The sequence below is a fragment of the Denticeps clupeoides genome, chromosome 4, assembly GCF_900700375.1.
Source record: "Denticeps clupeoides chromosome 4, fDenClu1.1, whole genome shotgun sequence".
Lineage (NCBI taxonomy): Eukaryota > Metazoa > Chordata > Actinopteri > Clupeiformes > Denticipitidae > Denticeps > Denticeps clupeoides.
The window spans coordinates 4,332,546-4,349,655 of record NC_041710.1 but is presented as its reverse complement, the minus strand read 5'-3'; the positions used below and the strand labels follow the sequence as shown (position 1 = coordinate 4,349,655).

At 43.6% G+C, this 17,110-nt stretch overlaps 2 protein-coding genes across 2 annotated transcripts; both read right to left on the bottom strand.

Moving 5' to 3' along the window:
* Window positions 1–233: 233 nt before the first annotated feature.
* Window positions 234–10,026, bottom strand: pak2a (p21 protein (Cdc42/Rac)-activated kinase 2a). Its single transcript, XM_028976015.1, has 14 exons — window positions 9,784–10,026; window positions 7,303–7,528; window positions 6,598–6,704; window positions 6,060–6,213; window positions 5,836–5,957; window positions 5,558–5,687; window positions 5,295–5,358; window positions 5,149–5,197; window positions 4,023–4,135; window positions 3,382–3,499; window positions 3,171–3,270; window positions 2,682–2,878; window positions 2,172–2,309; window positions 234–1,225 (listed from the first exon to the last, which is right to left on the bottom strand). Exons 2-14 carry the CDS (start codon window positions 7,481–7,483, stop codon window positions 1,139–1,141), a joined length of 1,560 nt encoding a protein of 519 aa, XP_028831848.1. The 5' UTR covers window positions 7,484–7,528; window positions 9,784–10,026; the 3' UTR covers window positions 234–1,138.
* A 2,475-nt stretch (window positions 10,027–12,501) lies between these two features.
* Window positions 12,502–15,319, bottom strand: ing5b (inhibitor of growth family, member 5b). The gene is made up of 8 exons (XM_028976044.1): window positions 15,186–15,319; window positions 14,574–14,645; window positions 14,332–14,498; window positions 14,013–14,124; window positions 13,810–13,897; window positions 13,602–13,725; window positions 13,434–13,495; window positions 12,502–13,340 (listed from the first exon to the last, which is right to left on the bottom strand). The coding sequence occupies exons 1-8, from the start codon at window positions 15,217–15,219 to the stop codon at window positions 13,301–13,303; spliced, it is 699 nt and encodes a 232-aa protein (XP_028831877.1). The 5' UTR covers window positions 15,220–15,319; the 3' UTR covers window positions 12,502–13,300.
* Between the last annotated feature and the right edge of the window lie 1,791 nt (window positions 15,320–17,110).

Here is a 17,110-nt window from a genome sequence, read left to right as displayed (position 1 = left end):
GACCCATGACCCCATTCGGCATTTTGCACCCTGCTTAACATTGTGACAATCGGACGTACCCCTAGAGAGGTTTGAGCCCCTTGTCAACACAATGAACCCTGTGGTGCTGCAGGGAGCTGGAGGACAAATGCGTGTAGATGGGATGCGAGTTGAATTTGTGAAGTTCCCCCTCTAAGTGTCCTTTTTTCACGTCCTCGCGTCTTTCAAATTCTTGTCTGAAAAATGCCACACAGTTTTGATTCAGGTCCATGTTTAATAACTTAAAAAAAGAAAAGACTTTAAGTTACTTTTGCCATTTCTTAATATGATGGTGGAAATGGTACACTGGAATGACTCCTCCCTGAAGAGCAGTTTTACCAAACTCAAAAGCCTTCTATCTATACAAAATTAGACTCCACATACCTAGGAATGATTAGAAAAGAGCATAAACATTAAAACTGTAATATTCTGTCAGATTGTTAGTTAAAAATATAAAATACAGAATACATACACATAAATATAAAACAGCTGGTCAAAAACATCCTGATCCGTTGATGGCGTTTGTCCGTTTGTGTGCAATTGTTATCAGTACATCATATACAAAAGGGACTTAATACATTTTTCTTTTTTCAACCACGAGATTTTTTCCTCCTTTCTCTTCATCTTTTAGCTAAAGGCTGACATTTCATACAAGAAACATTGGTGAATTGAAAAAAAAAGTAAGGCAAATAGGTGGTAGGCACAGGTGACTTCACTGCACAGTACAGAGTGAAAATATGGTGACTTTGTGTAACCAGGAATATTTCAGAGAATAATATTAATTTAAAAAAACATCCTGTCAGATCACCGTGACTGGTCTGACTGAACGAAGGCACAAAGGAAACGGTCGATAATGAGATTTAAAAAAAAAAAAAAAAATGACAGGGGGGTGTAGTTTCAGGCATGTTTAACCGTCCATTCTGACATCAAGAAGGAATGGTTTGGAATGGAGGCGGGGTTTTACAGTAAGTTTGTGTAAAAAGTCACTGGCCCAGAAGTGGGAGGAAACATTTTTATGTCCTCTCTAAACGCAGCAGGCATGGTGGCGTTGACAGGAGAGTTGGGGTTGGCACGTGTTTGCAGAGGTGGTCCCTGGCACGTGGGCTGCCGCTAGGTGAGGCTAGCGGCTACTTTTCATGGCCTCCTTGGCAGCGAGGATTAGAGGTGTCAGACTGGAGAGCGGTTTTGCCAGCTTTAAGAAGGGATGCTGTGAGCACACAAAGTCACAGGTTACCACATCAGTTATCCTATTTCCATTCATAATAAAACATGTTAACACGTAACCATTAAGCCATATTTAGTCAATATGCCAAGTCCTGTCCTGAATATTCCCAAGAACAACTATGTTGTGAACACAGCTGGTCATACACTTGCCTGTGTACTATGTGTTTTATTGCCATTACTTCCAGATTTCCTGATGCAGACAAATATTGTGAACCCTTTCCATCATTGGTGTAATTGGTGTTCATGTATTTATCTAGCATATGACATATACCCTGGTGATTTCGCAGCCCGGTGTGTCGATGATGTACACTTCATTTCAGCAGGTAACGTTACATGTAGCACCAGGTTCCGGGGAAACGTTGTTTCGTTTCACTATGTACTGTCTAACATGTATGTAGCTGAATTGACAATAAAGCTCAACTTGAACTAATAATAAAATGTTTTTTATATATATATATATATATATATATATATATATATATATATATATATATATTTATTTTTTTTTTTTTTACATTATTGATGTGAATTTTATTTTATGATAAAATTTACAGCATTTAGTGGACACACTCAGGGTTAGGTGTCTTGCTCAGGGACACAACGGTAGTAAGTGGGGTAAATGGGATTTGAACCTGTCATAGACAAGTGTTTTTCCACTATGCTACTACCACACACATTTCAATTAAGAACCATCCTCAATTAAGAACCATATATATTGGGTGGTAGTAGCCAGAAGACCCGGGTTCAAATCCCACTTACTACCATTGTGTCCCTGAGCAAGACACTTAACCCTAAATTGCTCCAGGGGGGACTGTCCCTGTAACTACTGGTTGTAAGTCGCTCTGGATAAGGGCGTCTGATAAATGCCATAAATGAAAATGTAAATATATTGATTTAATCTCATAAAAAGGTGAAAAGTTGTAGCTCACCTGCAGAAGCTCTTTTCCACCTCCTCTCTTTTCCACGTCCATCTCGAGACAGCGGCTCAGGAAGTCCCGAAAGATTGGAGAGAGTTTTTCTGGGTTCTGGAGCTCAGGGGTGCCATTAGTAGCAATCAGGTATAGCGCCTGCAGACCGGAGCAGAGGGATTAATATCAGTTTCACGTTTCAGATTCAAAATACACATATTCATTGATTAGACCCCACATGTCCAATCATTTAATATGGAGTCATAAAATACATGTATTTGTTCACAAATAATCTGTACTAGGTCATGGCATTAATCCTTATGTATTACAAAGTCTGTTGTATTAGTACCTTAGCTGTCAGAGCATTACACTCAGAATTGAATATATGATTGCAAAATTTGAAAAGGTCAGACTTACTAAAAATAAAAGGTGTAACTAAAATGGAATTTCCTCATAGTTAATAATGCTAATTCCTTTTTTGAGTCAAAAACTTCTGAAATTTTTGGATCTGTCAGGGTGGTGCTGGCTTACCCTGAGGGGGTTCTCGTTGAGGTAGGGGGGTTCACCCTCCACCATCTCAATAGCCATAATGCCCAGGGACCAGATGTCCACTTTAGGTCCATAAGCTTTACGGGTCACCACTTCCGGTGCCATCCAGTACGGCGTTCCAACCATGGTGCTGCGCTTGCTCTGCTCTGGAGTGATCTGGGCGCAGAACCCGAAGTCAGCTAAATTAAATTGAACAGGAGACAAAGTTAGTCACCATACCACAAGTAAATCAAAAATCAGATACATTTAATGTTTGGAATACATGGTTGCCACACACACAATAATATGCGGCAACAGAAACCCATTCCAGATTTTCACCAATCAACCATCAGCCATTTAAATTTTTTTATTAAAGTTGCTTGTGCTAGTATAGAGAAGCACCAAATGCATGTTCTTGCTAATGTGAAGAGACTGCTTGGAACACCTGATGAGGAACTTGGACAGAGAATACTAGAGAGAACGAGTTCTCACTGAGTTTGACGGATCCGTCCATTCCCAGCAAGACATTGTCGCTCTTGATATCGCGGTGGATGACCTGGTTGGCATGCAGGAACTCCAGGGCTTGTAAACACTGAGAAGATGAAATATGGTGCATGAGAGAGAGAGATGGTAAGATAATATATTGATTGCATGCGTTTGTGTGTACGCCGGAAGAACGGCCGTGTGCAATCTCCAAGCCCACCTCTCTGCAGACAGCTGCGATCTGCGCTTCATCCATAAGGGTCTCCGTCACCACGTCTGTCAGAGAGCCTCCAGCCAGGTACTCCATCACCACGAACAGCTCCTCACCCACCAAGAAACTGCAGCAGCACACACAGAGATCAGATCAGAAGCCAAGCCTTCAACTTCACACCGCAGACGTTGTACACTACCTGTCAAAAGCTTGGATGCAACAAAAATATTTAGTGTTTGTTGTACCAGGAGAAAGTGAAGTATGTTTGATGAATCTGTTTTTTCACAGTCGCCTCTTTTTACCTTCATGATGCTTTATTCATTACTGCCATCATCAAACGGCACTTCATGAGATGCTCATTAACATGAGTGAACGATAAGAGAGTGTTCAGTATAAACCTTCAGGACTGTTGGAAACCGTCCCGGTTGTCTAACTTAAGCTGGTGGAGACAAGAGTGTCCAAAAGGAGAGTCCAAATTTTTGAGTGGTAGTGTATATGTAGATATGCATAAAAAAAATGTTCTTGCGCTACATCTTCAGAAAGGATGTAAGTTTAGGGTTGACTGGCCTGTTGAGAAATGCTGTTTGTGCACTAAGGTATTAAAAACCCTGCACTATATATTAAAAACACTGAATGCTGTTGCCTTGTACCTGTCTAAGAAGTTGACGATGTTGGGGTTCTTCAGCTCTTTCATTACCAGGATCTCGTTGATGATGAGCTCCTTCTTGGGTTGTTTCTGAAGGTTGATCTGTTTGATGGCCACCTAAGGAGCAGTCAGCAGAGGGTTTGTCAGAGGCACCTAATCTTCTCTTCAAGAAAGCCACATAAACAAATGATCAGTTTTGCATTCAGTTTTGTGTCCCTATTTGAAGAAAAGAAAAAAAAGCTAGGAATTCCACTTAGCATCGGCATATTAGGAAATCTGAAATTACTGAATCATTGTGGGGATCTCTTACAGGGTTTCTGCAGGTTTTACATTTACATTTACAGCATTTATCAGACGCCCTTATCCAGAGCGACTTACAATCAGTAGTTACAGGGACAGTCCCCCTGGAGCAACTTAGGGTTAAGTGTCTTGCTCAGGGACACGATGGCAGTAAGTGGGATTCGAACCCGGGTCTTCTGGTTCATAGGCGAGTGTGTTACCCACTAGGCTGATACCAAGAACCCCGTTTTACAAAGACCTGGCATTGGGGTCGTTAAATACATGTCCAAATCAAATGTGTTTTTCTTGGCAGACACTGTGAGAGCCAAATGCTCTTCTAACTCTATTTTATCTTAACTAATAGCTTTTTGTCATATTACCTGTAATGCTGCAAGCCACTAGGGGGCGAATGCAATATATTAATTTGAACAATTTGTGAGTCATTTCCAGTAGCAATTTTTTGATATGGGCGACATGGGCTGTTGCCTGGGGTGTTTTCACACTGTTTTCTGTTGCCAATTTGCAAGAAAGAAGGGGGCCTGCCATTTGCGAGGTGCGCCTGCCACTGAGTGCCACGGGCGTCGGCCGCATGTGATAACCAGCTGGGAGGGGCACCAAACAGGCTAGGACCGCCCCTGGTCATTAGTAAACCTGGAAGTGTTCAGTGACCGGCAGATTACTGACATATTAAAGACTTGTTTCATTTGATTTATTGGATCCGTAATATTTTTATGACGCTACATTTAAGGATTACTAGTTTTTGGAAATTTTGGAAAATCAGCTTTAGGACTTTTTAAGGATCTGCGCGAACAATAAAAAGCAACATAGATACCGGTCCTTGAACTGCCTACCTCCTGTCCTGTAGCCACGTCGATAGCTGTGAATACGGTACCAGAGGCGCTGGAAAAATGGAAGAGTTCCAGTAATGCTCAGGCATGTGCCTCAAATATGCAGCATACCTCAAAACGATATACTGATACAGAAAGCACACACTTACCCCTGTCCAATCTTCTCATATCTTGTGTACTTTTTCTTGGGATCGCCAACACTGACAATGGTTCCTAAAAGCAAGTGTGAAATACAATTGTAAACAGCACTTTCAACATATAATTAAAAGAAACTGCTAGTCACGGCAGGGTTATGGAAATACGGTTTGTCCACCCTGCTTTTTACCTGAGTGACAGGGGTGTAGACGCCCAAACGCATGAATACATTTGAACAATTCTGCTTTATGCTTGATTAAAAGAGGGAAGGCCTTACTCAGTTTCTCCATGATCTCCTCGTCGGTCATCTTGCCCTTGGCCTTCTTCTGTCTGTCAATGGCTTTAGAGGCTGAATCGCCATCTGATGCAGGGGCAGGTATGGGGTCGATAACGGACCGGGTGTATATCTAACCATAAAAAAAAAACAAAAAAACTCATGATTCAACAAGATTATAGCAAGAAACCCCAACCTCCTAATTTAATGAACATTTAAATATAACGGATGATTGAACACATTTAAAAAAAATCACTCTAATTCTTTACACTAGTACTTACAGATTTGGTGTGTTCAGGACGGGGTGCTACAATAGGAGGCGGGGCTTCGTCATCTTCGTCGTCATCATCTTTCATACGGGCCGGTGAAGGCTCTGCCTTCTTTGAAGCCTGCGCATCTTTGTCTGATTAGCGAATAGGACAGCGAGACCAGGAGAATAAAGCAAAGTGCCATTAGAAACAGAGGAAGAGGACATATGAGAGAAGAAAAAAAAAAACCCACTGACCTGATGAGGAGAAACTGAGGTATTTTTGCCGCCCATTGCCTCCAGATGAGTCGTAGAACTTGAGTACGTCCAGCACAGCCTGGGGGTTTTTCTTCTGTTCGGACTTAGTGATGTTGGAGGTCTGCAGCAGCCGAGCCCATTGTTCAGGCATGCCCTGAAAACACACACACATCAGTCCTACTGAGAAGTTGAGTCCTGCCATCAAAGGGCATGAACGGCTACACAAGAAAATCAAAGGGATCTGAAATAAAAAAATATTTGATCAGTTGTTAATTATTGATTAAACAGTCAGAAGGATAACACCACTGACCGGTGGACTAAAATCTGATTAAAGCATTAAATAAGTCGGATCATGGATGAATAATGAAATTTGTTTTATATGCAAATGTGTACAGTGCAATCCAGAAAGATCCGGTGGGTGTGCTTTTCCCTGTAATCCTACTTGAGCTACACACATGGTGCTTTGAACGATAAGACTGGGCTCGCCCGACTGAAGGTAGTCGTAACGGTTATTACAGGAGAGTTAATCAGTACTCACTGTGAACTCTCCTGTCACTGCATCGAAGCCCACGTGAATAGTGTGTTCAAAATCTGAAGGAGAGGAGATCTCCGGACGATCCTTGTCCTTGTCCTTTTTTCGCTGGCCTGAGATGGAGAGGTTTAAAAAAAAATAATAGGGTATTGCAACTGATGCGCTAAAGCTCAGCGATTGAATGAGTCAAAAATCGAATCTATATTAAGATTGATATTTTCCCCCTCATCAAAATCGTGTTTTTTAACTCTGCAGAGCTATTATCCGTACAACAAAATTGATGGACCACAACCAAAACACCACCAACCAGCAAAGAGCATGAATCCTGTGTAATGAATGTCCGTTCTCTCTGAATCACGTATAACTGAAGTGCAATGAATTTGATGGAAACATTGATAAATTAGAGTTTCATGATGCACTAAAACAAAACAGAATTGCAGTAGTGACAAATTGAGATCATTTTAACAATTAATCATTTTAACTTATCAGCTCTCATGAATCTGTTTGTAGTTCTTTTTCCCAGAAAGTAAAGTATATGGGGCGTGCTCATTATGTCTTTAGGCGTGCTAGTTAACTGTATGTTGGTGTAGCACGGCGTCTGACTCCATCCTTTCTCATCCATCCATTACTATTACAATTTTTTTTGGTTGTTCAGGTTGTTCTGGCTTTGCCTTCTGCAATGCAGCTTCATTTCTCAGGCAGCCAGCTCACCTTTCTCTGAGAAAATGGAGATGATCTTGTTGCGCTGTTTCTTCTCCTCCGGCACTGAGGGCAGAGGCTTGGAGCTGTGATTGGCTGATAGGCTGTCCTTGCCGACCGGGCTGAAGATGGTGCTGCTCATTCTGACTGGGGGGGCGGGGGGTTTGTCCTCCAGCTCACCGTTATCGCACATGTCAGGGGGGCACCGACCGAAGAACACAGGGCTTCAGAGGTCAACCTGCAGCAAAAAAAAACACGATGAAGAACATGACCGATTGCATCATAATGACTTTGCATTGTGATTTTCTGGCTGTGGTATGAAAAACTAGTAGTGCCGGTAGTTACTGTGGCGGCCTGATCGGAGTACAGTTTTGCGCTGTGCAGCGTGCCACTCGGCATGTGTGTTTTGTTGAACTTTTACTGCTGATCAAAGCACTCTGTAACTTCGAAACACACACACACAAAGCAGGAACGAAGGAAGAGATGATCTCGTCGGTCTCTGAGTGTCCAGAGATTTACAGCACCACATCATCGTCTAAATGGGAGTTTAGATAACCACGCCTATTTTTGGCTCCCTGAGCATGGCACATGGCACGCTAGTTGTGAAAATGGCTTACGATAAGGTCGGCATTCAGTCCAAGCTCACCTGAGGCCGCGGATGTCTGAACCAGGCGTTTCTCTGCCGTTTGTGGCATCAGGTGAGCACGGACTAAATGGCAACCGTTTTTTGCTCGTGGTAGGAAATCAGAGACCCTAACTCTCGTATTTGAAGGAATCACGTGAAGTAATCACGATGCATCGGTAATTTACATTTACATTTACAGCATTTATCAGACGCCCTTATCCAGAGCGACTTACAATCAGTAGTTACAGGGACAGTCTCCCTGGAGCAACTTAGGGTTAAGTGTCTTGCTCAGGGACACAATGGTAGTAATTGGGATTCGAACCCGGGTCTTCTGGTTCATAGGCGAGTGTGTTACCCACTAGGCTACTACCACTACCTAATTGAGGCATCGATCGCTGTAATTGAATCGCATTGTAAGACCAGTGGAGGTTCACACCTTTAATTAAAATATAGTGAGGTTTGGTGGTCCTATGTCCAGCGTAAAAGGCAGCTCTAATACAAATACTGACCCCCGGGGTTTAGTTCCCTTTGACATTTAGATTGGGTTTCACGGAAGAGCTGGTCTGACCGGTCACCGTCATAGGAAAGAATTCAAATACAATCCCTGTATTCATTTGTGCATTGACAACACAGCAACTCTGCATACCAGTGACACCAGAGAGAAAAGCAGTGGGAATCCCTGGCCCCAGGCCACCTCAACACCGGCCAAGAAGCAGCCGAGACTTTCTCTGTACTTCCTAGAAGTATGTAGATTTACTATTGCAGTAGCTGGCAGTGGAAAAGAACATAATAGCGCCTCTATTCTGACAATTCGGCGTGACTTATAGGGTCATATTTGACTAGGCTGCGGAAATAACGTAGCATCACCTTGCAGGCGTTACGGGAGCAGTTCTATCAAAATGCCAAAAAGAAAATGCTGATTATGCACATTTCATGCTGTATGCACACGCTCCATATATGTTCAGGAATGCAGCCGATGATCAGGTACGTTGAAGCCACGACATTTCAAATTGGCAAATAATTCGGATTTCCTGGTACAGTGGCCTGCGAGAAGTCACCCGACACCAACATAACCAGTCGGCAAAGCGCAGAGGAACCTCTCCTGGGCCTCCGTGGCCGCAGGGCAGACGGGCAGGTCTCATCTCGCCCTGTCGGATCGGTGTGCCGCGCGGCCGCCTCCGAGCCGGTTTGAATGCCCTAATAAGGCGAGCGCGAGTTCCTGTCTGCGGAGACGGCAAAATTGGCGAACCTCCGGCGCGCAGCGAGAGCTCGGCCTGACCGCAGCCGCTTCCTCTTCTGCGCCACCCCCAGCTACGCTACAGCGGCCAGGCAAGCCATCAGCATCGGTGCAGATCACACAGTAGCCCCAATGGTACCCACAGGTAAAAAAAAAAAAAAAAAAACGATAGAAACCAACCCAAGCTGGAATCTGATCGATAATGAAATGGGCAAAATTACACCACAACACTACTAACAGGCCGTGGAGAAGTAGCAACACAAGAAGTGCCCTATTGCAAAACCGATTGTTGGTTCCTGTTCTTCTTCTTCTTTTTTTTTTTTTTTTTTCGTCCGTAAGAATTTGTCAGCCTGGTTTTCACATACGAACCCAAACAACAGAACCAATTACGACGAACAATCGTGTGGCCTGGAGCAGCAAACTTGCATGGCAGGTGACCAGAGACTCTCCATCTAATCACGGGCTAGGAGGTAAATGTCCAGATTCATAAAAAAAAAAAAAAAAAAAAAAAAAAAGCCGACATTAAGGCAGAACTTCAACTTCCTTATTAACAATCTTCAACAATCCCATAAAAAAGATACATGCAAAATAAAGGCATAAAAAAATCCATCAACATCTGTCGTTATCTCACCCTCAAAAGCCCGGGACCAAGCGGCTTCGCCCAGGTCCAGCTCCTCTCCAACGTCCACAACCGAGCATCAAAAGTGAGCGGAATGCACCCAGGGGGAGACAGTTCGTCTCTTCTCCCTCCACTATGTGTCCAGGCGCTCCGGCGCTCTCTCTCCCACCCACGTCAGGGGACGAGCGAGGGGCAAGCCCATGCAGGCAGCCGTCATTCCACAGCGGGGCTCCGGGCTGCGAGTGCAGTCTCGCCTCGACTCGCCGCGTGCAGCGCCGCTGCAGAAGCTCCTCCCTCCCCGCCTCAACCGGTAACACACGCATGCACCCACGTGAGGGAGAGAAGAGTGGTGCCGGTGGGGGCCTAGCGTGTGAGGAAGGTTGCCGGTTCGAAACCTGGACCGCCGAGGCGCCACTGAGCGAAGCACCGTCCCCCACACACCGCTCCCCGGGTGTCATGGCTGCCCGCTGCTCGCCAAGGGTGACGGTTAAAAGCAGAGGACACATTTAGTCGCCATCACCACTTTCACAACAAAGTCTATTCCTATTATAAATGTGGCTTTCGGCCGCTGCACCTTGAACAGAGATAAACCCGCAGCCAGATAACCGACATACTTCCTCTGTAGTCAGGTGGTGGAGGGGGTCCAAGCTCTAACTTGCTCTCCGAAGCATTGAAGGGTGTGGTCGGCGGGAGCAGAAGCCACAGCTTCGCTCTGTGTGTGTAGGTGTGTGTGTGTTTAACGTTGAAATTCCAGATAATACGTTCTCGCTCCTACACCCTGCAATCAAGATTTTACACACCTACGCCAAGATAATGCGTGTAATGGGTACAACACCCCTGGCAAATTTTCCACTACGAAAGGGGTCACGGGTTACTAAACGACACTTAATCTCACTGATGACGGTGATGATTGTCACTTGTGATACACGGCTACCAAATTCACGCGTTTCATTTACATGTTCATTTCACATCAGTTGCCAGGTGTTTAACATCTCCGTCTCTCCGAAAAAAGGACGAGGATCGTCCGGAGATCTCCTCAACACTACTCAAGTGGGCTATTGTCCAGTGCTTTCCGTGATCACAGCATTGCCCTTAAATCAACAGGAAATGGAAGAAACACAAACGGAAAGGAATAAAATGCACGACACGTGATTTTGGTCTAACAGCGCGGCTTGATGAGCCGGTGACAGTATATACTGGAGCGCCAGCGGAATGTTTGTTTTTGCACCATTAAGGCCCTGGCTGGGGTCACATAATCAGAACGGGGATGCGGCCAAGAGGGCACATGCAGCCACCGACGGTGGAGCGGCCTTCCACAAGGCTTCACCGGCGATCTCACTGCCCTCCGGTAACAGCGATCCGGAGAGGCGCTTCCGAACCCCACCACGGTTCCTGCGGCTCGCCGGCGTGCAGCGCTGCAGAGGAACTGTTTACAGGAAGAGCGGCCAGGAGTCTTTTGTATTTGCAGTTTCTATAAAAGGAAATTGCGAGCCTGGAGCTTCCTGGACCAGAACAGGGCCGCTGCCATTAACAGCAATTCCTCGTTACTGACAAGCCTGCGTTAGAATGCAATTCCACAGTAAACTGGTTTCACAACGAGGGGCTTCTTAAGTCCACAGGAAAGTAAAAAAAAAAAAAAAGAAAAATCATGAAAAACGGTACAGACTGACGGAAACTGAAGTGCTGCAACAAAACAACAGAAATGAGCAAGGACGTCCTAACAAACGGCGCTGCTTAGACTCACTAGGCTTAATTAAAATACTTCTGGGTGACTAAATAAAGAAAATATATATTTTTTTACACAAGCCTTTGACATGTATGAAACACAAGACAACGCGTGGCACGCCAAGGTGCCTGGTTTAGGCGACATGCTAACAGGCTAGGCTAACGTTCCTCTACAATAAACAAACCGCAAAAACAAAACCGGTGGGCAAAACACATTTACGTTTCTTTAAAGGGTTGTTTCTTTTCTTTTTTTTTTTTTTGGAATATAATAAATCTAGATAAAGGTATTCGGTTTGCCGGTTGAGACGCCGAGACGCACAAGTGTCGCCACGTCGTGACAACAAGTGTAAAGCTGTGGTAACTTCTGGTTTACGTCGCAGATTGTCCCACGAGTGTAAATCGAGGGACAATCTGCGACGAAAACCAGAGGATCGGAATATGCCCGCAGTGAACTCACCAGGCAAAACTCCAGAAGGCTCCTACGGGTGTCTGCTCACTTCCGACCGGGTCAAGCTCGAATCCGGAGCCCCAAAAACGCTCAAGGAGTGGCGGTTCCGTGCCGGTCAGAGGAGTTTTCAGACACTGTCCTCGTCTGTTTTTTTCCCCAAACAGTTTTTACACTCCTCTTGGAACGGGACAGCGCGGCTATGGCGGAGAGGAACCGGAACTACCGACCCAGCCCAATCTGGGCAAAATAATAAAATAGTTTTCATTTAAATGCATATTGGTTGTAAATGGAGAGGCTGACACTAACATTAAAAGGTGCGAATCACAGCACAATTACCAAGTCGTAGCAATTTTGGTAAGAGAACATTAAAAGCTGGGAAGGGAAAACGCAATGAACTACATTTCCCATCATCCCATAATAGGCCTGCGCCGGAAACGCAAAAGAAAAACTTTCGTTGGAAATGGTTGAATTCATTCATGAAATTGAACAAAGAACGAAACATTTCTGATGAAATACAAGTATAGATAAAATTTTATTCATAAAAATAAACAGGGTTCTTTCAAAAGTAAAATGATCAATTACGTTACCGTTTTAAAACACTGACATGAACCACACAACACTCTTTGGATAAGAAGCTATATATATATATATATATATAAAAAATCATAAAGAATTGGAAAAGGCAGCATTTATTCAATTTTACTAATAGTTGTAATTGTGCATATTGGTCACATTACATATTAACAGAAATCAATTAACAAAATATATTCTGAACATCGGATATTCTGTGAGGGTGAATGAACAAACAATCTGAACACACAATATGTCAGGAAGTTCTAATACAGCATTTCTGAGCAAAAAAGAGCTAAGCTTAAAGCAATATTAATGCACACAACAGCTTAAGCATGAATGCATATTTAACATAACTGCAAAATGACAAAGTCTAAAGGCAACTGGTTGTGAAACTGCTTAAACAATCACCACCCTTAGACACTTTGGGCCTGATAGTAAAGGTGCTATACAAGAAATAACACATGGCAGGTGTTCAGTAATGTCACCTCAAGCATGTCCTCAGGATTTACAGGAATCGAGTTAAAAATTCTGCAAGCTAATTACATGAACTTTTATTTTAGATTAATAAACAAAAGTTAACTCTCCTTCACATGTGTGATCTCTGTTCTAGACATCTGGAGACTAAACCCCCGAGGAAACTTAACTTGAAGATCGATCATCGCTGCTTAAATTGCAAGCATTCAGACAGGTGAACTAGTGAACGTGACATTCGTGAACACTTCTCACAAGCTATGTCTTATATAATGATACTGGCAGGCCTCTGAAACCCCAAGAAGGCAACTCTTATTTCTTTTTCATTTCCTGGGTACAGCGAGGACAGTACCTGTAAATTAGAACCAGAGAAATGGATCAGAAAACATTACAACTATGATATTATTAACCAAAAGCTCTGGGTGCAATTGACATTTTTGCTTACCATTTTCCCTTTGGTTTAGTTGAAAGGCCCACACAGGCAAAGTGAAACCATTCTATTGGGCACTGTTTATAAAAAATAAAAACAATAAATAAAAAAACAGAACAGTTTCACATGAATCCAATTATTAGCTAATGCCCCGTAAACTTCATATTATAAGTAACAACTTACATCAAGGTTGTCACAACCAATCATTTCGCCGTAGGACACTTGACTACATAAACAATAAGTGGGTTCATTTGGGTCCACGGGCATATCTAGCACATCCGATGGATGCATAGCCAGAAGGGGGTCACTGAAATATAAAGTTAAAGCATTTTGTATACATGTATACAGCACAAAAGGTGAACACCTTTAAAAGGCAAAAGCTGATTAATACCTGTTCTTCTGTTTTTTCAGACTAGGAGAGTCAGAGTCAGATTCTGTCTTGTCCCTTGTTGCTCTCTTGTCTTTATTATTTTTGTCTTCTGAGAAAGAGAGAGAGAAAACACACACACATTTACACTTTTATTAAAAAAAAATTTAGTTTAAACAAAAAGTGTGTAATGTGCAGAAAATGTATGCATGGGTTAAAATGCTCACTCCTCGATTTCTTCTCATCAGAACTCTCGTGACTGCTTGAGTCAAGTTTATCTTTCAGATCATTCTCAAAGCGGGCGAGATCGGCATCTAATCGACGGATGTGTTTATCGACCTGAAGAGAAAATAACACGCATATACACTACCAACACTGGTAAAGACACCACATTTAACTGAGTTAAAATAAATGCATTTGAAGTAGATAATTCTGTTAGCAAATGAAAAGAACAGTAAATACAATTTTGGTCTGTTTAGTGCATGCAATTTGACTGGACACCCTCATTCGTACATTGCAGCAATGCCCACATCCTATGCCACTCACCATTTCATAAATCTGCATGGCGAGTTGCACCTTGTCGTCGCTGTACTCCTTGCACTTGCTGTAGGCGCCCTCGATTCTCTGCAGGTGCTGGACACGTTGCTCCGAGGCCAGATTCTTGACGTTTGCGATGTACTCCGCGGCCAGTTTATCAATTTCGTCCTTTTTCTCTGCAGGAGACAATGTGCATCTCGTCATCCTGATGACAGCACCTCCAAAGGGCTGGCACTGCTACTCCACCCTACCTTCAGTTCTGGAGTCCAGCTCGCTCATCAGCGTGAAATTCCTCTGAAGCTCATTAGGCAGCCCCTCGATACCTGTGCAAACACGAACAGTCCATTATTTAATAGGGGTGTTAGTAGCCTAGTGGGTAACACACTCCCCTATGAACCAAAGACCCAGGTTCAAATCCCGCTTACTACCATTGTTCCCCTGAGTAAGACACTTAACCCTGAGCGAGGGGGGGGGGACTGTCCCTGTGCCGTCTGATGAATGCTGTAAATGTAATTTAACTTGCTACGCAAACAACCAGCAGCGCTAACGTCGCCATAAAGAAATCCGATATCCGAACAGGCAGCAACAGCTGTTCGCCCGCACGCGAACCGTAACAAACACGCTTTGAACCATAACACGGCGACCGTGACTGCACCTTTTTTCTTTTTAATGAACTCGGCCACGTAAAGTGACCGGGCGCGGCTCTCGCCGAACTTTCGGGCGGCGTCGGTGCGTCGTTTGCTAGCTGGGCTAACGCCACGGGCGAACAACAGCCGCAACTTCCTCACACGCTATGACTCGCCTCTTGCCAGGACCGACACACGAGTACGAGCCGGTGGCCCGCCGCAGCGCAGAATACTTACTGTCCAGGTAGTGTTCTAAGTACATTTTAGCCATTTTGCTGTCGTGCGCGTTTCATTCATCCGTCCCGCGTTAGAGCGGCGCAGGCTTCCTTTTCTTCTTCTTCAGTTTAGCGACGCGACTCCCCTACCAGGCCTCCAGCGCCCCCTGCCGACGCACGGCGCCTGGAAATTGCAATAAAGGGGAAAAGCATGCATGAAGACGTGAAAATAAGGTCTAAAATGTATTGTAAGAAGCAGTGGAGTGTATGATTGCTTTGGTGTGCAGAACGATGGAAAACTAACCAGATAGTGGTTCAGTCTTTAGTAATCTCACGACTGGATTACTGTAAATTCCTAGTAGCTGGTCAACCTCTACAGTCCCTGACAAAAGTCATGTCGCTTGTGTAAAAATTGACCTCAAGTGTCGCTGAAATATATTTCTAATCAAGATTTTACAAGAAATGGCTCATTTTATTCCCTACAGCTTTTGTAATAATGTTTCAGTGCCAAACGAAACTGTCAAAAAGTGTTCTAATACTCAAAGCTTGGTAAAGCCCATTGAGTCAATTTTGGCAAAGACATAAATGTTGTCGCCTTGTCATATGAGCTTCAATGTGTCTCAGCGTCAAGTACAGAGGATAAAAAATTTGAAGAGCCTGGAGACGTTTTTGACAAGCCCAGGTCAGGCCCCAGGTCAGACCCCACAAGACAACTGCTTAAGAGGACCGTTTGTTGGCTCGAAAATCCAAGGCCAGCCCAGTTTCCACTGCAGCAGATCTGAGAACTGGTCACCTGAAGTCCCTGTGTCAACCAGAACAGTTTGTCGGATTCTGTCTCGAAATGGCCTCCATGGTGGAATCAGTGCCCAGAATCCAGCACTAAACAAAAGACAATTGAAAAAACGTGTGGCATTTGCCAAGGCCCACAGCCTGCTAAAAAGATGGATGCTGGAAAAGTGGCAGAAGGTGGATTTTTCAGATGAATCTTCTGTTGAATTACACCACAGTCACTGCAAATATTGCAGGTGACCTACTGGAGCCCACATGGATCCAGAGATTCACACAGAAAACAGTGAAGTTTGGTGGCGGAAAAATCATGGTCTGGGGTTAGTCTGAAATACCAAGAAATCTTAGCTACCTTTTATATTCCCAACCATAAAAGAAGCCAAATTCTGCAGCAGGATGGTGCTCAATCAAGGCGAAGAAAATCAAGATGCCCCCGGATTGGCCAGCCCAGTCAGCAGACATGAACATCATTGAGCATGTGTGGGTTAGGATGAAAGAGGAAGCATGGAAGACGAAACCAAAGAATTGTGATGAACTCTGGGAGGCATGCAAGACTGCTTTCTTTGCTATTCCTGATGACATAATCCAAAAATTGTATGAATTCTTGCCAAATTACATGGATGAAGTCCTTCAAGCTCATGGAAGTCATACAAGATATTAAATTTGGATCTCACAGCACCACTACTAAATTTGCTGACATATTTTTGTATTTGCTGTAAATGTGTTCAATTGCTGTACAGGGAGTGCAGAATTATTAGGCAAGTTGTATTTTTGAGGAATAATTTTATTATTGAACAACAACCATGTTCTTAATGAACCCAAAAAAAACTCATTAATATCAAAGCTGAATGTTTTTGGAAGTAGTTTTTAGTTTGTTTTTATGTTTAGCTATTTAGGGGGATATCTGTGTGTGCAGGTGACTATTACTGTGCATAATTATTAGGCAACTTAACAAAAAACAAATATATACCCATTTCAATTATTTATTTTTACCAGTGAAACCAATATAACATCTCCATATTCACAAATATACATTTCTGACATTCAAAAAAAAATCAGCGACCAATATAGCCACCTTTCTTTGCAAGGACACTCAAAAGCCTGCCATCCATGGATTCTGTCAGTGTTTTGATCTGTTCACCATCAACATTGCGTGCAGCA